Source organism: Astatotilapia calliptera, chromosome 9 (genome assembly GCF_900246225.1).
Source record: "Astatotilapia calliptera chromosome 9, fAstCal1.2, whole genome shotgun sequence".
In the NCBI taxonomy this organism is placed as follows: Eukaryota; Metazoa; Chordata; class Actinopteri; order Cichliformes; family Cichlidae; genus Astatotilapia; species Astatotilapia calliptera.
Genome location: NC_039310.1, coordinates 33,639,656 through 33,661,397, shown reverse-complemented (window position 1 = coordinate 33,661,397; position 21,742 = coordinate 33,639,656). Strand labels below are relative to the sequence as shown.

Here is a 21,742-nt window from a genome sequence, read left to right as displayed (position 1 = left end):
AAGACCTTTTACTAGCCCAGTGAAAGCGGGCTTTCTAACAAAAATGTGCATAAACACTTCAGACACGTGGAGCAGATGTTCCACTGAGGAGCAAACGTCGGGCCTCCTCCTGGTTTCATGGATGCATAAAATGCTAAAGTTAAAGTTGGCACAGTTTCACAGTGTAGTGGTTATCAGACCCACTTTGTCGGGGTGTGGAGCGATTGAGAGGTTCTGGGATCCCCCGTAGTGCAGTTTACCCCAGTGCCTACAACCTGGCTGCTGCAGGTGTAGAAGCGGGGCTCTGGGGTTAACTTAGACTTAGAGGCTTAGAGCGGTCCTAAAACTATCCTCAGCAGATGGACAACATCTGAGAGACGAGACGACTATCAAGAAGCACTTTTAGCGCTTCATGCTCTGGGGGGCGGGGCTATGGCTCCCCACAGCCTCCAGCAGATCGTTACATGGAGAAACCTTTTGAACTCAGGCGCGTTCACGCACACGGATGATCACAGACACAAACTATATCTTCCTCGGCTTCTACCTTGAAGCATATCGTGCGCTGTCGGTCTTGTGTGCTGCTCAATAGCATTCAGTATTCAGTAGTTACTGTTACTTACACGTATCTAGGTCGTTGCTTTGATCTCTGTATTCTGTTCTATTGTTTGTTTTCTTTCTTCTTTTAACAGCTGATTCAACAGATTCTCTCAGAGTCTTTCTTTCTGTTCAGTTTGTAATAACTTAAAGTAAAATAAAATAAATAACAATAGTAATAGAGATCAATCAAGTGCTGTATTATATTGGACAGAAAAACACACAGTGGAACCATCAGTCATGGATTGGCCTCCCCAGAGTCCAGACCTCAACATTACTGAAGGATGGTGGCGCCGCGTTGGCTGAGAACAGAACAAACACAGAAATCGTTTTCAGTCAGATGTTAAGGTTTTAAATGATTTTGAGGTTTGGAAACTTTAATATTTTATATATTTTATATATTTCATTCTTTACTGGGAAACCGTCCTGTCATCCAGGAAATGCAAACCCAGGCTGAAAATCACCTTCATCAAATGATTGGTTTAAAATGATAATAAAAAAGGTTTTTTTTTCTAATATTTAGTTGTGAATCCTTATTTTTAATCAACTGGTGTGAATAACGACAACTTTTTTGTTTAGATTTGAAATATTAATATTAATATTTTTAATGTTTTTAATAAAGCACCTGAGAACTTCCATATACTTTAAGCTGTACTTTAAGACGTCTTATTCACTGAACATTTCTGCTGATGTCCCAAACTGAGTGGACCTGAGCAGATTTCGGCAGAAGTGCTGCTGATGGGATGGCGGGACCACCAGCAGAGGGCAACAGAGGTGCAGGTGAGTGACGCATGAGGACAACTCTGGACTTTATGAGCTAAACTGATTTAGCTTCATCAGGAAGGCTTTAGGTGATGCTTGTTTTTCTGCCTGAGCCTGCCTTTCTCCCCGTATCTGGTTTAGGTTAGGATCTCACATGTGCTCCCATTGGCTTTGGAGAGGAGTACGGTTTCCACCACACCCTGTGATAAATCTTATTCTGGGCATTTTTCTCGTGGATCAGCTTCAGGCGCACTGACGGAACAGGACTGCTTTTAAATTTAGACTTTTAAGCTTTTTAAACGTTGTTTAAAGCTCCAACTCAGAGAAAAACTGTCTGCAGTTATTTCTGAATATATATCAGTTTTTGCTTTATTCCAGTGGTTTTTGTTTTCCGGTGTTTTTTGTTGCTTATTAGACAATAACACAGTCATTTATCCGCTTTTAAGCTCTTTTTGAGTCTTTGGCCTATAAAATTTTTCATTTTTAAACTTTTTAAACTCCCGCAGACGTTAAAAAAAGAGGAAAGCTCTCAAGAAGCTGCCACGTTTCTGAATTTAAAAACAGGCTGAATTTCTTTATCTTTCTCTTTTGGGGCGCTTAAAGACGCACGGTGCTCACCATGTCACAGATGCGCAGGCAACTCCTTGGCACCGCGGCCAGCGGAGTGGGCTGGGTGGGGGTGATCGTGGCCACGGCCACCAACGACTGGGTCCGGACCTGCGACTACACCAAGGCCACCTGCGTCCGCATGGACGAGCTGAGCTCCCGAGGCCTGTGGGCAGAGTGCGTCATCTCCCCGTCCCTTCACCACTGCGTGGGCCTCACCCAGATCCTCACACTGCCCGGTGAGATGCGCCAATAAATGCTCTAATACATGATGTGCGTGACGAGATCTTTCAAGTGTGTTTAGCTCACGTTTGCTGCGTGGGTCTGCGGGAGGCAGCGAGTGAGCAGAGTGGCTGCGTGTCAACAAAACAGTTTACGCTTTATATTTAGAGTTGAATTTATTACAGTTAAATATTAATGGTTATTTCACGTTATTAACATTAAGTTATCGACACATGTATTTAAACCGGCATTGTTGTTCACCAACAAAATATATTCGTAACGAGATTTTTTCTTTTTACAGTTTATTCAATATGTTTATCGAACAGTCTCGTTCATCAGAATACAAATAAAAAATGAACAAATACAGTTTTTCACAGCGTTTGTGAGAAACTTTGCTGTTTTTGTTTGAGCATCAGAACATTTAGGTACTTACTTACTTTATAGCAGAGTTTATTTAATGAGGAGAGACAGAATTTCCTTTTAAATTGTGAAGATGTTGTAAATAAGTCTTACCTTTTATAAGAACATCAGTCAAATATCATTTTAATATGAATTTAATTTTTTATATTTATATTTATTTTGAAGCTATAATCGATCATAAACTGCTTTGACACACTTCTATAGACCACTTTGATATACAGCAATCACACAATTTATGCTCGTACTCAATAACTTTTATTGTGAAAGGAAGGATGGGAAGTGTAGAACAAACACTTGTGGAAACTATAGTAACTTATAAGCTTTATTTAAAGAAACAAATATAACTGGTTATTTAAACTCTTTAAATTAAACTGCTTTATGGTGTAAAACATTGTTCATCATATTTCAATAATGTTTACTCAGTCCTCTGTTTATAGGAGTATAGTTCTATTCTCGTGCTCAGTATTATAAATACTGACTATTAATTTCACACGTTTCATATCAAACTATAAACAACAATGTAAAAGCCAATTTTTCCACTTTTTGAGCTTTTAATTTGTTTACTACCAAACAAACCTTCTGCACGTTTACCAAACAGTGCATAACATAAAGGAATTTATCAGCCTTTTGTTCACTACTCAAAAACATAGGACGACACTCGGCCGTCAGAATATAACACAGTCAGTTAAACTTCGGGGATTTTGATCTATGTTGTTAGGAAGCATAAAGCACTGGGCATCCATCTCACCCACTTAGTGCAAAAGTAAAGTGCAGCAGGTGGAGAGACAACAAACCCGAAATAGGAATGGTTTAGCAGGTGGTGGCCACAGACTATTTCTCCTCCTTGTCCCCGCTGACTGATTTTTATCTAGATGTGCACTTTGGGCGAGTCATCGTTTAGCCTGGATTAACAAAGAAAGCTGATACCAGTCATCTCTGACAGGTGGTTCCAGTTAACAGACCCAGCTAACTCAGAGAAGCCTGCCAAAGGTTGAGCTTTCTTCTGGTGGTCTTTTGCACAGTTGTTGAGATTTCTGTAGATCTTAACAGCTTGACAGAAAAATGACTGGGCTTCTTTGCGTGCTTTAAGCAGCCTCTTCAGTTCTAAACCAGAAGCCTGAGAGTCCCAGGTGTTTAAAACCTAGTGGGGTTTGTCTCTCATGAGCTTTTGGAGAAATCATTAACACCAATGTTTTATTACGTTGGATTTATTCTCTGTGTGTTCAGTGAAGACATGAAGAGTGACGTCAGACTGTGTTTGACTGTAACTCAGAGCAAGATTAGACATTACTTTCTGAGTAAAGTAATCTGGCTTTTTCTTGCATCTTTTTCTTGTCTTCGGTGCATGCAACACGTGTGCACATTCCTAATGTGAGCAGCGCCTTGTTGAGTGCCAGAGGTGAGCTGTGCTGAGAACATTAAACCAAACAGATGCTCTCTCTGCCTCTCAGCCTACGTCCAGACAGCTCGTGCTCTGATGATCTGCGCCTGTTTGCTGGGTCTCCCCGCCACGCTCCTGATCCTCATGTCCATGGCCTGCGTGCGGCTGCAGAACGACACCTCAGCTGTGAAGAAGCGCCGCGCCCGAGTGGGAGGCGTCCTCTTCATCTTTATGGGTGAGGAGGCCGCACACACACACACACACACACACACACACACACACGCACACACAGTTGTGTTTATATCAGTTTGATTATAACTACTACTTTACTAACACTTACCAAAAACACTAGTTGAGTTTAATGTTTTAGCTTTTGTCAGTGAAGTAAAGAGAAATTTCACTTACACTGACTTTCAGTGTTTGCAGTTTATTAGTCCAAAAGATCTTTTCCTCGTCACTTTTCCTTGACATCATGAAGGAACGTGTGGAGGAGATTCAGGGAAAAGACTGTCAGAGAATCTGATTACTTAAAGGAGTGGCTGATGACTGAAAAATGCAAATCTCAGACACTTTGTTTCATGTGTTCTGACCATTTTGTTTTATAAAAGCTGGATAGATGAGAACCAAAATCCAGAATAAGGAGGTAGTAAAGGACCCAATGAAGGTGCTCTCTTTGGTATTCAAAGAATTCAATCAGCTCTTATTAATGAAATGTTGCTTTAATAGCAGTGCCATTGATAAATCTGAGGAATGAGTTTGATTTGACAGACTGCAGATTTGATTTGTTATGTTTTTGATTTCAGATAAGAGTGTAGAGGTCAGCACACTGTGAGTACACAGTACTGAGTGTGCAGTTTGTTGAGGACATGTGTTACATATTTTGTAGTTTTAATTTTAGAGGGATGTACAGTGGGGCAAAAAAATATTTAGTCAGCCACCGATTGTGCAAGTTCCCCCACCTAAAATGATGACAGAGGTCAGTAATTTGCACCAGAGGTACACTTCAACTGTGAGAGACAGAATGTGAAAAAAAAATCCATGAATCCACATGGTAGGATTTGTAAAGAATTTATTGGTAAATCAGGGTGGAAAATAAGTATTTGGTCAATAACAAAAATACAACTCAATACTTTGTAACATAACCTTTGTTGGCAATAACAGAGGTCAAACGTTTACTATAGGTCTTTACCAGGTTTGAACACACAGTAGCTGGTATTTTGGCCCATTCCTCCATGCAGATCTTCTCGAGAGCAGTGATGTTTTGGGGCTGTCGCCGAGCAACACGGACTTTCAACTCCCGCCACAGATTTTCTATGGGGTTGAGGTCTGGAGACTGGCTAGGCCACTCCAGGACTTTCAAATGCTTCTTACGGAGCCACTCCTTTGTTGCCCGGGCGGTGTGTTTTGGATCATTGTCATGTTGGAAGACCCAGCCTTGTTTCATCTTCAAAGTTCTCACTGATGGAAGGAGGTTTTGGCTCAAAATCTCACGATACATGGCCCCATTCATTCTGTCCTTAACACGGATCAGTCGTCCTGTCCCCTTGGCAGAAAAACAGCCCCATAGCATGATGTTTCCACCCCCATGCTTCACAGTAGGTATGGTGTTCTTGGGATGCAACTCAGTATTCTTCTTCCTCCAAACACGACGAGTTGAGTTTATACCAAAAAGTTCTACTTTGGTTTCATCTGACCACATGACATTCTCCCAATCCTCTGCTGTATCATCCATGTGCTCTCTGGCAAACTTCAGACGGGCCTGGACATGCACTGGCTTCAGCAGCGGAACACGTCTGGCACTGTGGGATTTGATTCCCTGCCGTTGTAGTGTGTTACTGATGGTGACCTTTGTTACTTTGGTCCCAGCTCTCTGCAGGTCATTCACCAGGTCCCCCCGTGTGGTTCTGGGATCTTTGCTCACCGTTCTCATGATCATTTTGACCCCACGGGATGAGATCTTGCGTGGAGCCCCAGATCGAGGGAGATTATCAGTGGTCTTGTATGTCTTCCATTTTCTGATGATTGCTCCCACAGTTGATTTTTTCACACCAAGCTTCTTGCCTATTGTAGATTCACTCTTCCCAGTCTGGTGCAGGTCTACAATACTTTTCCTGGTGTCCTTCCAAAGCTCTTTGGTCTTGGCCATGGCGGAGTTTGGAGTCTGACTGTTTGAGGCTGTGGACAGGTGTCTTTTATACAGATGATGAGTTCAAACAGGTGCCATTCATACAGGTAACGAGTGGGGGACAGAAAAGCTTCTTACAGAAGACGTTACAGGTCTGTGAGAGCCACAGATTTTCCTTGTTTGAGGTGACCAAATACTTTTTTTCCACCCTGATTTACCAATAAATTCTTTACAAATCCTACCATGTGGATTCATGGATTTTTTTTTTTCACATTCTGTCTCTCACAGTTGAAGTGTACCTCTGGTGCAAATTACTGACCTCTGTCATCATTTTAAGTGGGGGAACTTGCACAATCGCTGGCTGACTAAATACTTTTTTGCCCCACTGTATTTGTGTGCTCAAATAACCTTTTTGGGACAGTTTCAGAGGACAGATTTGATTTCTGAGGGCAGTTTCTCGTTTTAAGAGACTTTCTCTTACTGCAGTGAACTTCGTGTGGCTGTAGCTCAGGACGTAGCGCTGGTCACCTACTGATCGGGAGGTCGGAGGCCTCCTCCAGTCTGCATGGCAAGTATCCTTGGGCAAGATACTAACCCTAAGTTACTCTCCGACGCATCTGTCGCAGTATGAATTTGGTTAGACAGCATTCAGTTTAGAGTGGGTGAATGTGGCATGTTGTATAGAGCGCTGGTCTTCCCCGAGTCATTCCCAGCTGTTGCAGGAAGGAGGATGATGGGTCAGGATCTGTCAGGCTGTTTTGCTTCCTGTGAGATAAGACAGGTAGTTCCTGTCCACAAACTCAGGGATGACAGCCAGACAGATGGAGGCACCGAGCACAAAATTATAACCTCTTCTTTTCCCTGTTTTTCACCTTTTGTGTTTAAATATGTCTGAAACCCAGCTGTGTGCAGCATCATATCTACCGTCTGGTTCCCCATCGGCGCTAATAAAGAGGAAGATCTGATGTCATTCGGCTTCTCTCTGTACTCCGGCTGGGTCGGCTCCGCCCTCTGCCTCCTAGGTGGCATCATCATCTTGTGCTGCCAGGGCATCGACCCCGGGACCCCGAGTAGGGACGACAGCTTCTACTACTCTGGGAACAGGGGGACGGCCACGCTCCTCGACCCCCCCGCCAACCACGCCAAGAGCGCCCGGGTGTGAAGGAACCAGGCGCTCTATTTTTAACCAAGTTTTCTTTGAGTTTAAAGTCATATTCACCATCGATGAGACATGCCATTATCTGTTTACTGCTTCAAGACTAAAATCCACCATGAAAATGAATGTTAGCAGGAAATGGAGGGATTAATAATAAGCTCACATTCAGAAAATCTTTTGGCCTCAATCTAGGGAAGTCTGGAGAATCTGTGTATGTCCCAAAAATATCTCAGAATAGCAACAACAAAAAAAAGACAAAGTTTTATTATACTGAATGAAAAAACAAGAACGGGATAGAAAGCCAGGAAGACGAGCAAAACAAGTAGCATCAAAACACAACAATGTAAGACAAACACTCAGGGCAGACCCACACTGAGGACTAACTGGAGACTGAGAAAAGCTGGTAAACACGACACAGGTTAAAGCAATCAAGACATATTCAAAAGGTGGGAAAGTAAAACTCAAACCAAGGCACAAAGTACAAAAGGAAATAAAAAAACTGAGACAACAAAGCTCTCACTGAATGATACAAAGTAACACGATGGAAGAAAGAACAATCAGTCAAAACAGGAATACACAAATCCAATTTACACAAAACAATCTCAACTTCAAACTCTGGCATTACAGGAAAAAACTAAACAAACTCAAATATACTGTTTCTAAACCAATCACATGACCAGCCCCCGAGGTCATGACTGTGATTGGTCTGTCAGTAGAATTAACCACACGAACATGGTTCGGACGTCCAGTTCAGGGACTCCCATGAGCCGAGGTGAAGCCTAGCAGAAAGCTTGCAGCTGTTTGTAATTTCATTTGCTGTACATGTATAAATACATATTTCACATCTTCAGCTACTCAGTCAGGAAGGACAGTCCCCCTGTTTGACCGGCTGTGACCATCTAAGTTAATCGTTGTCAGCGGCTCTTTGTTTTCACATTATAAATAGCAAACTGTTGTTTTCATGGTCGCTTTAGTGTTTATGATACTTTTAAATTGCAGCTCATATTTAATCCCCCACAGTCGGCTGTCACTTTTTTTATCATTTCTTTTTACTTTTATGTTAACAGCATAATCAAAATAAATCATCTGCATACCCACATGGTTAAATTCTTGTCTGTGTTTAGAAAAAAGGCTTTAAAATCTCTTGGGCTCTCTGAAAACACCCATACACATTTAAATTAAGATTCATGCTTTCTTAAATTTATGTTTTACTGAATATTATTTCTGTATGTTTTCCATTTGATATGAATCCATTTCAAATACGATTTTTTGTTTGTCTTCTTCTACAGTAGGTATCAGATCATCAGAGTTGAGCCTCTTCTGGCTAAAATGAGGCAAAGCTAGCACAGATTAACCGCAAACTACGTACATCAGAGCACGACAGGCTTTGTCTCGTCACTAGTGCTGTGTGATACTGTAAAGTTTGGTATTGATCCGATACCAAGTAAATACAGAGCCAGTACTGATACTATTGACCTATAAAGGCAGCTTATGTGGGGCAGAGAGGTTTATATGACTCACTGTTAATTTGCAAATTCTGAACACATTTCAATGACCACTTAACACTATGGATATTTGGATTGATCCACTCACCTCTACTTATCCTAGCCTTTGGCTGATACTAGGAACACAATAATTACCGCAGTTGCCATTGACGGCTCACACAGCTCCTTTAAATTTGGAATGATAACACTTCAGCGTCTTCTATCTGTGAGAGAAGCCGCAATAAAACCCCGATTAGACAAACTGCTGCTTCAAATTCTCTTTATTTCTGCACTTTCCACAACAGACACTGAATAACACCATTCACCCCAAAACAATTAAAGAGCGTAAACAAAGAACTCAAACAAAACCAGAGGAAAAGCTAAACCAGCGTGTGCTGTTCACTGTCTCTGAACAGACTTGTGTGAACGGCTATGGGAAGCAGAAAAGAAGACAACGAAGACCTGAATGTGCAAAAGGAAGCAGTGATACTGAGTCTGCAAAGAACCACGTGCAAGTGGCCTGAGTGACCTTTAGGCACAAAAAGTATAAACATTTAATATGAGCTTGGTTCAGAGCAAATGCTGTATGGTAATTAGTCCAAATTCTTTGGGACTAATTGAGACATGATGATGTACTAACTGGTGGCTGTCTACAAAGCTATGGTTAGGTTAATATAAACACATCAGCACTGGGAAGATGGACAATAAGGGTTAAACTGTTCTCAGTAAAAGTTCATGTTGGCCTGATTGGCAGAGAAAATGCCTTCATACAGCTCGAAGAAGATGCTAAAAAAAGACCAAACTTCAGTTAAGAGAACATCTAAGATGATCCATCATCACACGAGGTTAGTCATTAACATGTTTGGGTATGGTTGGGATTAGTCACTATGGAAAGGTCCTGATCTTAAGGTCATAAGCCTTTTGGTGTCTAAAACGTTAGCCTGAAGACATGCAGCACATGAGTAGTGCTAATAAAAATGCTTTATATAGTATCGGTGCTTGTGCCTGTTAAAAATAACAGGAAATTAACTTTAAAAAGATAAGCATCTCACTCAAGCATGCTCAGTTCGTCTTGATTTAAACAACAGATGGGCGTCTACACAGTCTGGATTCTTTTGAACCTCGGCTGAGCACTACTTTAGTAGCTTGCCATCACCAGTGTGTGAATGGGTGGATGACTGGATGTGTAAAGCGCTTTGGGGTCCTTAGGGACTAGTAAAGCGCTATATAAATACAGGCCATTTACCATTTTATTTATTTAAAGAATAGAAAAAGAATAAAGTAAGATTAAGGCAGGTTTGTTTTGTAACAACACTTCTTCTCACACAAGTCCAACTTGTTTCATTAACGGTTGCTGTCACTGTCAGGTTGTCAGAGGCAGGTGGGTGTTTGTGTACATTCGTGCTCATACAGGTAGATCTTCAAAGGCAGCTGGACTTCTTTTAAGTTCTCAAACACATTTCACTTCTCGTCCAAAAGGTTGCAGAAGCTGGAGTAAAGAAGTCCAGTTGCTTTTGACCCAAACAGGTTAGACTGTTTTGAAGCTTCTGCATCTGCTGTTGGCTTCTCTCAGTGCCCTCCTTCCTCTGCTGATATCTGATCCCAGTTTTCATAAAAGCTTCCACAAACATTAAAATATTGCCTCATACGTACGTTTTATTCACTCTTTCATATTACTCAGTTCTCCTCTTCATCATTAAACCCATAATTGGTCCTTCCCTTGGACCTACTGCCTGTCTCCATATACTGGCCTCCTGCTCCAGACTGGTATCCACACTGGTCCCCATTATCTTCATACTGGCTCTGCTCCTGCTCTCCGCTCTCTTGGTCCTCGTATTGGATCTCGTGTTGATTTCCCTGCTGGTAGTGGTATCCTCTCTCCTCGGGTGCAGACCACCCCTGATACGGTCTCTCGTCCTGCTCCTGGGTGTAAAGGTCGTCACCGGGGGAGACGGTGTCATCCAAGTGGTCGTCATAGCGCTGGTAGGAACTGGCATGTGCCTGCTGCTCCCGAGCATTCAGCTCCAGCGTGCTGTGCCACACTCCATAACAAATGTAGATCAACAGACCTGAGGATGGATATGCAGTAGAGGGTGGGTCAGTAGGTACAGAGATCAGTTTGTGTAGGATTGTCAACCTTTATGAATTCCATATGAAGAGAATTACAAAGCTCTTACAAAATCCTGGATACCTCACATGTAAAGCATTTTCTCTCTCCTTTGTCGGGCTTATTGCATCTTAAAAACGTTTGTACCAAGCATCAGAGCAACCAAAGTACCCAACCAGCGAATCAAAAAGCTAGCCAACCAAGCAACGAATAAACCAAGCAAGTAGTCAAGCAGCCAACCAAACAACTTACCTATCAGTCAACAGGTCATGCAACTAACCAGCCAACCAAGCAACCAGATAACAAAACGACTGCTTTATCACCTATCTGACCGAGCAGGCAACTGCAGAACTGGTGTTTTCTCCTTTTAATATATAACTCGATATTTAAATAAACTGATTGTCATTGAATTACTGATTAATGCTCCATTTCAAATCTACAACACTCTATTATCAAGATTGTTTCAGCTCACCTATGAGGCACCAGATGGTGAACCTTGCCCAGGTGAGTGGAGACAGTTTAAGCATGAGGTAACTGTTGACCAATATGGCTGCTGCAGGGACAAAGGGGACACATGGTGCCATGTAGGGCAGGCTCCTGGTGCTCTCTGGTTGCTGTATGATCATAATCAAAAGCTTTGCTAATGACCCTGCCATCATTGTTGCCATCAGTCCAGAAATCACTGCCCCAGCACCTGTGCCCTGCTCAACCCCAAATATGATGGTAGACCAGAGGAGGAAGGACATGAAGAAGAGGGAGAGAGTGCATCTGGTCACTATGCGGCCGGTGGCTGGGGTTGGTCGAACTGACGCATCAGGCATTCCCAAACGCAGCCGCAGGGTGTAGTAATGACCTCCCAGAAGCCTTTTCAGCAGTGAGGGGTGGCCTGTATGAAAATCAGAGTCATCTCCCTCCCCCTCCGTCCTGCCGGTGTGGTAAGAAGATGACCCGTCATTCTCGCTCAAGATCTGATCGTCTTTGGCATCTTCGTGCTTCAGGCCGTCCATGTCCTGAACTTCAGACTCAAACTGATGTGTGTCGGTCTGTTCGTCAGGCTGATAGCGAAGTAGCAGCACGCACACGCTGACCAGAGTGTAAGCCAGCAGGGTGCCAATGGACATCATCTCAATCAGGTCCCTGAGGCTCACCAGCAGAGCGAGGACGGCCGCCAGGCTCCCCGACACCACACACGCCACCGTGGGAGTGTGTGTGAGTGCAGTCACGTGAGACAGAAACCTTAAAACACAGACACAGAAACATTTCTTATTAAAACTCCTTAAGCTGGCTGTGTGTTTTCATGTACCTCCTCACCTGAACAGCAGTCCGTCCCGTGCCATAGCATAGATGACCCTGGGCATCGGAAACAGGGAGCCAAGCAGAGAGACGGTGAGTCCAGCTATAGAGCCCACAGCCACAGTGTACTTCCCCCACATGAAGCCATGCACAGCAAACATCTCCATGAGAGGAGCCGAGACGTCGATCAGGTTATAGGGAACCATGAGAGTTAGGATCACACTCACCTGTGAAATAAAAAAATGCAGAGGTGTGAGAGACTCTATTATCATATATCTATTATTACAATCACCGTTTTATCAGGAATGAACACTTAGATAAAGGTGATTAAGAGGTCACATGTGATGCAGATATTCTTACAGTATATCTTTCAACTGGCTGATACTGTCTTACATCAGGAGATGTGGCTGTTAGAGTCACTGCACCAACGCTCTCAACAGTGTCTGTGACATTTGGAACATTTGCAATCGAATCATTTCACAAATACAAACTCGTGGAAATACACATGCCACGGGGTCAGATCTCTGAGTCTTGTCATTGCACTCTTATTGTAAATACCAGCAGTACTTTTTTTACAATTTGCATAATGACTGAAACCCATGACCTCCCAGCCCATTGTTCCTTCGCTGGGCTGGTCACTTGGATGAGTGACAAAACGTTTGTCCCACTGAAAACATTACGTCCAGATGAACAGAGTCATCTTTCGGAGATTTACTTACCTGGATGATTGAGAACGCATCAATACGTTGAAGTTCAGAAGCTTGATGGTATAAAAGCGGTCATGGTGGGGATTGAACCCAGGACATCACAAATGCAAAGCTTGCGCTCTACCACTGAGCTACATCCCCTTAAGTGTGTGTGTCCTAAGTGTTGCTACATGACACTATCAGTGTAGGTCATAGGTCAGTCATCTAGATCATTTTAGTATAAGGAGCTGGGGGGAAAATAAAACCACTGTACTTCATGAAGTTTTGTAAAGATGCGTCACTTCTCATCCAAGAAGCTTTCTCAGTTCTAAAACAAAATGGTGAAGAGTCCTGGGTATTTAAACCCTAGTGAGATTGTCCCTTAAGGAGGTCGTTGACCCACTATTAATCATGTGCCTCATCACATGAGCCAAGGTGTGGAAAAGGCGTGGGTCATCATCAGAGGTTTAGGGTGAAACCACTTTTTCAAGGACTTAGGCTACGTCCACACTAGCCCGGATAGATTTGAAAACGGCGTTTTCGTCTGAAAGCGCTCCGCGTCCACACTATCGTTTTCAGTCGTTTTCACAGAGTTGTGCGTCCACATTGAAACGGATGAAAACGCTCACGTTCCAGTACTGCGCACACATGAAACGCAAGAACATTCGGCCTGCCTCATTTCTGTGTGCCGTGTATTTACTTTCCAGCTCTTTGAAACAGAATGTCGAGGAAAAGCACCGAGTTTTTTTAAATGGACTAACAATGAGGTGGAGTTGTTGCTGCGAGTAACACAAATTTACAAAGATGCAAAAGCGAGTGAGAATGAAAGAATTTGAAGAAAAGCAATCTGGAGCATCTGCAGACTGATATGAATCTTTGATAGGGCTGTCAAACAAAACAACTGCTGCATAATGCCCTCCGCTATCTTTGTTTAATTGGTCACATGACTGCATCACATTACTAAAATGTGTCATTTTTTTCAAAAAGTCCTGTCCACACTGTGACGCAAAAGCACCTTTTTCACATGTATGCGTTTTCTCTCGGTGTGGGCGGGAGGCCAAACGGAGAGAAAACGATGCGCTTTCAAACAAAAACGCATTAGTGTGGACGTAGCCTTAATCAGATTCTCCACTCAACTTTTCACTAAGAACAACCTCACCCCTGAAACATTGCCTCACCGTATCATGTCACCGACTGAGGCCACCCAAAACATAATTTCTACATCCAAAAGATAGAAGTCACTCTTTTGAGGATGTCAGTGGTTATTTGAAGGTTTTGTGGTGATTTGGAATCTTTATGTGGTCGTCTTGATGCATGCGATGTATAGACTGACCTATGATCAACCTTCTGGGATGATGAGGAAAATCCCAAAAGGCTGGTTCTTTTCATTAACCGAATCAATGTAAGCTTGATGGCCTGGACATCGAGAAAAACTCTGGAGATGCTGGGGATTGAACCCAGGACCTCATACATGCAAAGCATGCGCTCTACCACTGAGCTACATCCCCCTGTGGATGTGTTGCTAACAATTTTATAGCCCATCAGAAGCTCTGGTCTGGTAGGTTTTCGGTGGTTATCTAATGCACATCTGAGTCTCTTTGTGGCCACTTGTGTCTCTGCGTTTTGTTTTGTTCTTTGAGTCTCTTTGTTGTCATAAGTCGCTTGTAGTCATATTAAGTGTATTTTTGACCATTTTATCTCGTGGACATTTTGAATGTCTGAATCAAGGAGGGGTTCTTAGGACACTTTTTTCACCATCTTACAATGCTGTGACTGAGCCATTCCCCAGCTCTCTCTGGATGGTACTCATGGCCATTCATCAGTGGTCATGATAATTTGCATTTTAATGTTAATGAAACTGACCTCAGGCCCCATTGTTAGTCAGTGGTGCTAGTTTTGGTCATTATGCAGATATGCTGTTTATAAGTTGGGGAAATCTGCAGTCAGCAGAGACTGAAGAAGTCACTTGGATGAAATGTTTCTCCCGCTGAAAACTCAACGTCCAGATGAACAGAATACACTTTCTGGATTTCTTTACCTGGATTTTTGCGCATGCATCAAGATCATTTTCTAAGTATATTGGGGTTTTTTTTTTAGTTACCTTATATTTCCTAACCACCGAAACATTTGGGACTTATTTATTTACTGATGTTTGACTGTCTTATAGTTCTGATATGCATCTTGTAGTGATTTTGAGCCTCTTTGTGGCCACTTACGTCTCTGTGTTTTGAGTCTTATTTTGTTGTCCTAATCTCTTCTACCTATATTAAGTGTATTTGTGATCATTAGAGCTCACCTCACAAAAGCAAATTATAGACTGACCTTAAGGAAATGAAAAACTTCCCTATGCATGTGCAAGACGTGAGAGCTCAAAAGCTTGATGGCATAAAATCTGGAGATGCTGGGGATTGAACCCAGGACCTCATACATGCGAAGCACACGCTCTACCACTGAGCTACATCCCCTTGTTGGGAAAACAGACTTCATCTGTTTCACACATTTTTATGCCTCATCAGAAGGTTTTGGTTTGTAGTAATTTAAGGGTCCTCTGTGATTTAGTATTTATTTGTATCTTAGTTATCCTAATAGTTTTTTGATGATGAAGCACCCAAAGATTCAGGACTTCTCACACATTTGGTGCCATAAAGCCTTGACACATGTCTGCTGTAGTCAAGTCCAGAAGCTTGATTGCCTAGAGACAGAGGTAAAAACTGGAGATGCTGGGGATTGAACCCAGGACCTCATACATGCGAAGCACACGCTCTACCACTGAGCTACATCCCCATCAGAGCTTCTCCAAGCGCATATGTGCTGCATTACACTGTGTAGTTTTCTCACAACTGACATCAGGCTTGAACATATCAGGACTAAAAAGGCAGAAGAAATAATCTGATGGGGAAATTAATTTGGCTGAGTTAAAAACAAACATGCTGGACTCTGTACAGACCGACACATAGGCAGTGAGGCAGGTGACCAGCGAGACAGTGATGGCGTAAGGGATGGAGGTGTTGGGGTTTTTGGCCTCCTCTCCTGTCGTTGCAATGATGTCGAAGCCAATGAAGGCGTAAAAACAGGTCGCTGCACCTTGCATCACCTGAACAGAAAGAACGGGTTACTAACAGATCTCACAGTTTACATCTTAAAAAAGTGCACCTATTCTGCTTTTGTTTGGTCTCTGTAATATAAAGATTATGCTGTTCTAATGCTAGATTCCCATGTTAAACATGGATAATTGTTTAAAATAATGAAGTCAATGCATTCTCAAAAAATTCTAGTCAGTTCAGGCTTCTGACGGTTTTTTTTCCTTTCTTTTATCTTTCTGATGTTATAGCGTCTGTGGGTTAGCTTTTTGGGAAGTGCATGTCCCCTTTACAACTGATCAAAATGTAAAGTCTTGAACTGCTCGTTTGTTTGCTTTGATGCTTTTGCTTTTCTGACTAGGTGATCTCTAAACCCAAACTTTAGATCTGAGCAGTTTAAAAATGCCTCAGACCTCAGATCAACAGATATTTGCTCAGTGGGTAAAGCTAACGCTAAGCTAACTCATGCAAGATGACTTTAAGCCTTTGTAATTGCACAAAAGTTGACTCTTTAACTTTCACTTTTCAATCTATTTATAAAATTCAATTTAAATTTGCCTGAATTCACAACACAGTCATCTCAAGATGCTTTATATAGGAAAGAATATTTTGCAGGGAATCCCAGCAATCATACAGTTTCCTGTGACCAAGCAATTGGTGACACTGGGGAGAAAGAACTCCATTTTGACAGGTACAGAAGCACATTCAGAGAAAGGCACCCATCTTCCAAAAAAGAATGTAACCTCTTGATTGGAAGCTGGAAATTAGTTGATAGAGCCCCTTTAGCAAAACAGTTTCTCACCCCCGACCAGCCATACGGGAGGAACTTGCCACCCTCCCAGTTGCTGCTAGAGATGAAGAAGAGTCCGGCGATAATCATGAAGACCCAGACCACCAGGTTGACCACATTCAGGACATTGTTGAAGCCCACAGTGTTACGCACTCCAAGAGCGATTACAGCAGTGACCACCAGGGCAATGAACAAAGCCAGAACGTCAAGATACGTGTCCTCGCCTTTACCTGAGACAGAAGGACAAAGAGTTTAAGCATCAGGTATTAACTATTGTTTTTATTATTCAACATAACATAAATGAGCTTAGAGGTAAATCTTCTTTGACATAACTGTTTATCCTCTCTAACAGATAAGTAAATAAACTGTAAATGGTAAACAAATCACAAAAGCAGTTTTGGAGGCACTGACCGAGGCCTCTGACCGTGCCCAGGTGTGTTATCATGAAGTCACTGATGCTGTGATTGGCCAGCGAGTCGAACATGTTGCTGAGAGCTGAAGCCCCTGCCGCTGTGCCGATCAGGTACTCCAGGATCAGGTTCCAGCCAATGAAGAACGCCACAAATTCTCCAACAGTCACATAACTGTAGGTGTACGCCGAACCGGTCGTTTTGGGGACCCGCACACCGAACTCTGCGTAGCACACACCTTCACGCAAAAGACACACATGTGGCCAGATTGTTCTAAATCTTTTGTTTGGTTGGTTAGAATGCTTAAAGACTTTTGCTTACCTGACAGTATGGACGCCACCGCTGCAATTATGAAGGACAGAATGACCCCAGGCCCAGCCATCGCGTTAGCAACCAGCCCCGCAACGACATACATCCCTGTGCCAACACAGCTTCCCACACCGAGGGAGACCAGGTCCACAGTGGTGAGGACTTTGGCCAGCCCGACCGCCGACCCCTCCGCGAGCTCGGTGAGGTCGTCTGAGCTGTGGGCCATGGAGCCCACAGGTTTGGTCCTCAGCAAGCGAGAGTACATGTTGTACCAGGCATCCCCCAGTGATACCCGACCCAGCCACGCCGCCATCGCTAACCCTGGTTAATACCTGTTAATGTTGGTGAGTTGTGCACTCCTTCCAGCTTCCTCCTGTCACTGTCTCATACTTTCACATCATCATCAGTCTCCATGAAACAGAAGTCTAAAGAGGGCGCAGAAACTCTGTGAAAAGAAAAGGAACAGACTGCAGCACTTCATGGATTACAGTGGAGGGTTTGATAGATAACATGACTGGATCTCTTGATTGTGTTCATTTCAGTTTTCTTTGAGGCTCTTTACGATCATTTAAGTCTGTTGACAGCAGTTTGAATCTTTTTTGATTCTTTGAGTCATTTTTTAGTCTATCTGTGGTCATTTGACGAAGCAAAAGATTGCTTGTTTGATTCTACCCCCTGTAGGGTAACATAAGGAAGGGCATCTGCATATAAACTCTGCCAAAACAAAGACACAGAGTTAGCCACTACAGTGCCCTGTTATGACAAGGGGGTAGACGAAAGTAGTTTAAACAAGTCTCTGTGCAGTGATTCTGAGTGCATTTCTGGTCATTTGTTTGTTTTTGTGATTGCGTGGAGTCTCTTTGTGGTTAGGAAGTTCCTCGGATGGTATTTGTTGTTGTTGTTTCGAATCTCTTAGCAGTTACTTTAAATCTCTTACTTTGAGTATCATAGTAGTCACTTAGTGTCTAATCATTTCTGTATTCAAGCTTTCCAAAAGAAACGTTCACAGCCATTTGAAACTTTGAAGCCTCTGGTCCTGCTGGTGTGTTTTAAAATCGTTCCATGCTAATGAAGCTGGGATACCATCAGCAGTTCTCCTCACTCACTAGAGCGAGACTCCCTCTCTGAAACTTTAATGATGTCCAAGGAGGATCCTGTTTCATGATGGAAAGGTTCGGACGTGGAGTCTAAAACTTAATCACGCACAGGCGAACTTCTACACCTACACGTCCAAAGCTCTCATCTGTTTTAGAGCTTCATACTCAAACATACAAGTTCAGTCAACACCTAAACTGAAATCAGCCCTACAAAAACAGCCTAGGTTCAAAAGAGCAAAGAGACAGTCTGAGGCTTAAAAACTGATAAAAACACAAATCACGCAGTCTGAACGTGCACACCAGAGCACACAGGCAACACACTCACTTGCTGTTCAGTTTCCCTCCTGAGGCAGATTCCTCCGTCCAACGCAGAGCTGGTGGATATGTGACGAGAGGAGATGGCCGTGTTTAATCATTCAGAGCTGAAACCATGTGACCATTTTGATAAAATATTCAACATCTGAGGCTGAGCATGGGCGTGTGCATGTAGCTGTCATTGGTCACTCAAAGAAGGGACGAAAGAGGTGCTGTGAGAGTGTGTTTGAGTTGAGCTGATGTTTGTTTCTGTTAGTGTGCAGGGCTGGGAACTCAACAGGTGTGTGTGTGTGTGTGTGTGTGTGTGTGTGGAAAAGCATCTGTTTTCAAAGCTTGCAGGAGCAAACTGATGGCAGCTTTACAAAGGTTCAATATATTGGAAGTTGATGGTATAAAACCTGGAGATGCTGGGGATTGAACCCAGGACATCATACATGCGAAGCACGCGCTCTACCACTGAGCTACATCCCCTTTACACAGCTGGGGTATTTGTTTAGTATTGATATCTCTGAACTTTGATCAAGAAAAATCAAGAAGCTCCAGAAGCTTGATGGAAAAAACTTGGTCAGGCAACCAAGTTCAAGGCAACTCTCAGCAGCTTTGGGGGGGAAAGTAACTGGACTTCATGAAGTTTTGTAAAGATGTTTCACTTCTTAAGAGGCTTTTTCAGTCTTAAAACAATTTGGTAAAGAGTCCTGGTGAGGGTTGTTCCTGAAGGAGGTCGTTGACCCACAATTAATCATGTGCATTATCGCAGGAGCCAAGGTGTGGAAACAGGAGTTGGTCATCACCAAAGGTTATGAGTGAAATCACTCTGAGACCTAACCTCAACCTGTCGTGCGAGGCCGTGTGTGAGGTTGCTGAACAAATGTCTTGCTGACATCAGGAGTCTCTTTGTAATTGTCACATGTATGTTGTTGACATTTATGTGACGGACATTTTGACTGCGTGGTTATTTGTACAGTGTAGATATCTTTGAAAGTGTCTCTCAGCACACAAACGCAATTTGCTAATAGTAACCAAACTTCATGAATCACCTGACAAACGCACAGCGTAGACGTGATGGTCCTTGAGTCTTGTGGACATTTTTTGTCTTACTTTTCCTAATAGTTTCCTGAAAGCCAGAAAGATTTAGGACTTATCATGTTTAGTGCTATAAACCTTGTCACATGTCATTTTAACCTCAGGTCAAAACGTCGATCAACTTCAGAAGCATAAAACCTGGAGCTGCTGGCTGCTCTTCTTGGGTCTTGTGGACATTTTGTGTTGATTTATTGCCGTCTGAGTCTGTTAGACTTTTCTTGTGATTATAGTGCTATGCAGATTCTTTCCCCACATTTTTATAGACCATCAAAGGTTTTCGGCCTGGCGGGTTTCTGTGGTAATTTAAGGAGATGTGTTTTTTTTAGTTTTTGACCTCATGGTTGTTTGTTCAGTATGATCATCTCTGAACTTTGATCAACTCCTGATGGTATAAAACCTGGAGACGCTGGGGATTGAACCCAGGACCTCATACATGCAAAGCACGCTCTCTACCACTGAAGAATCGATAGAATAGAATAGAATAGAATAATCCTTTAATTGTCCCACAAGGGGAAATTTGGGTGTAACAGCAGCAAGAAAGACACATATACAAACAAACAGGACACAGAACAGAAACATACAATTTTTACATATTTACATCAAGGACAATAGTTACCAAAAACAGAGTACTGTACCGTTACTAAAATTAAATACAGATAAGAGGCAAACCCAGGTTGTAGTGCGAATCAGTTGATAAAATAGTGCAGTTACAGCGCTGATGTAAACATCTGTTTGTTGGGAGCAGTGTTGATTGTACAGTCTGACACTGCAGGGAGGAAGGACCTGCAGAAACACTCCTTCATGCATCGAGGATGCAGCGGTCTGTCACTGAAGCAGCTCTGCAGTTCAGCAACATTTACATGCATGGGCTGGGAGACTCTGTCCATCAGAGATGTTATTTTGGCCAGAGTCCTTCTGTCTCCACCACCTGCACTGGGTCCAGGGTGCATCCCAGAACAGAGCTGGCCTTCCTGATGAGTTTATCCAGCCTCTTCCTCTCATCTGCTGATAAACTGCTGCTCCAACATGCAACACTGTAAAAAATGACAGATGCCACCACAGAGTCATACAAGGTCTTTAAAAGCGCTCCCTGGACTCCAAATGACCTCAGCCGCCTCAGCAGGTAGCGTCTGCGCTGACCCTTCCTGTACAGAGCATCAGTGTTGTGGCTCCAGTCCAGTTTATTCAGGTGAACACCCAGGTACCTATAAGAGTCCACTATCTCAATGTCCACTCCCTGGATGTTCACCGCTGTTAGTGTGGTGGGTCTGCGTCTCTGGAAGTCCACCACCAACTCCTTGGTTTTTCCGGCACCAGTCCACAAAGTCCAGAGTCCACTGTCTGTACTCTGAGTCGTCCTCACCTGTGATGAAGCCGACTATGGCAGAGTCGTCAGAGAACTTCTGTAGGTGGCAGCGTGGGGAGTGGATGGAGAAGTCTGCAGTATAGAGGGTGAAGAGGAACGGTGCTAGCACAGCAGACCAGCGACACAGCCCTGTGACCTCACAGGCATCCTAAGATGCCACACAGTTCATCTGCGCAGCATCTCAGGAGCCTGGAGCTGACGCCATCTGGACCTGCAGCCTTCTGCACCTTGATCTTGCGAAGCTCATTCCTCACTTGAAGTGCTGAGATGGAGAGAGGGGGTTTCGGGGGAGGGCGGTGTATGTTGGAGTTCACAGAAGCCGGGGGTGGGTGTGATGGCTGGGAGCTGGGTTGTGAAGTCCTGATATGAAAGACAGGCAGCGCCTGAAGATGAGGGAGATTGCAGCAGGGGGGACGATCCTGGGGGGGGGGGTGGGTGGTTGATCAAACCTATTAAAATATTTATTGAGGTCATTCA

At 43.3% G+C, this 21,742-nt stretch overlaps 2 protein-coding genes and 4 non-coding genes across 6 annotated transcripts; 1 reads left to right on the top strand and 5 right to left on the bottom strand.

The window, feature by feature from the left end:
* The first annotated feature begins 1,729 nt into the window (after nucleotides 1-1,729).
* cldn11b (claudin 11b) lies at nucleotides 1,730-8,991 on the top strand. The gene is made up of 3 exons (XM_026180648.1): nucleotides 1,730-2,180; nucleotides 4,035-4,199; nucleotides 6,992-8,991. The coding sequence occupies exons 1-3, from the start codon at nucleotides 1,955-1,957 to the stop codon at nucleotides 7,249-7,251; spliced, it is 651 nt and encodes a 216-aa protein (XP_026036433.1). The 5' UTR covers nucleotides 1,730-1,954; the 3' UTR covers nucleotides 7,252-8,991.
* Nucleotides 8,992-9,973: 982 nt separating this feature from the next.
* Nucleotides 9,974-19,898, bottom strand: slc7a14b (solute carrier family 7 member 14b). The gene is made up of 9 exons (XM_026180634.1): nucleotides 19,854-19,898; nucleotides 18,827-18,875; nucleotides 17,417-17,849; nucleotides 17,097-17,333; nucleotides 16,698-16,915; nucleotides 15,763-15,909; nucleotides 12,148-12,356; nucleotides 11,309-12,072; nucleotides 9,974-10,798 (listed from the first exon to the last, which is right to left on the bottom strand). Exons 3-9 carry the CDS (start codon nucleotides 17,715-17,717, stop codon nucleotides 10,407-10,409), a joined length of 2,268 nt encoding a protein of 755 aa, XP_026036419.1. The 5' UTR covers nucleotides 17,718-17,849; nucleotides 18,827-18,875; nucleotides 19,854-19,898; the 3' UTR covers nucleotides 9,974-10,406.
* trnaa-ugc (transfer RNA alanine (anticodon UGC)) lies at nucleotides 14,252-14,323 on the bottom strand. The gene has a single exon. It is a non-coding gene; the product is annotated as a tRNA-Ala (tRNA).
* On the bottom strand, nucleotides 15,209-15,280 carry trnaa-cgc (transfer RNA alanine (anticodon CGC)). Its single transcript has one exon. It is a non-coding gene; the product is annotated as a tRNA-Ala (tRNA).
* trnaa-cgc (transfer RNA alanine (anticodon CGC)) lies at nucleotides 15,528-15,599 on the bottom strand. Its single transcript has one exon. It is a non-coding gene; the product is annotated as a tRNA-Ala (tRNA).
* Nucleotides 19,216-19,287, bottom strand: trnaa-cgc (transfer RNA alanine (anticodon CGC)). Its single transcript has one exon. It is a non-coding gene; the product is annotated as a tRNA-Ala (tRNA).
* Nucleotides 19,899-21,742: the final 1,844 nt, after the last annotated feature.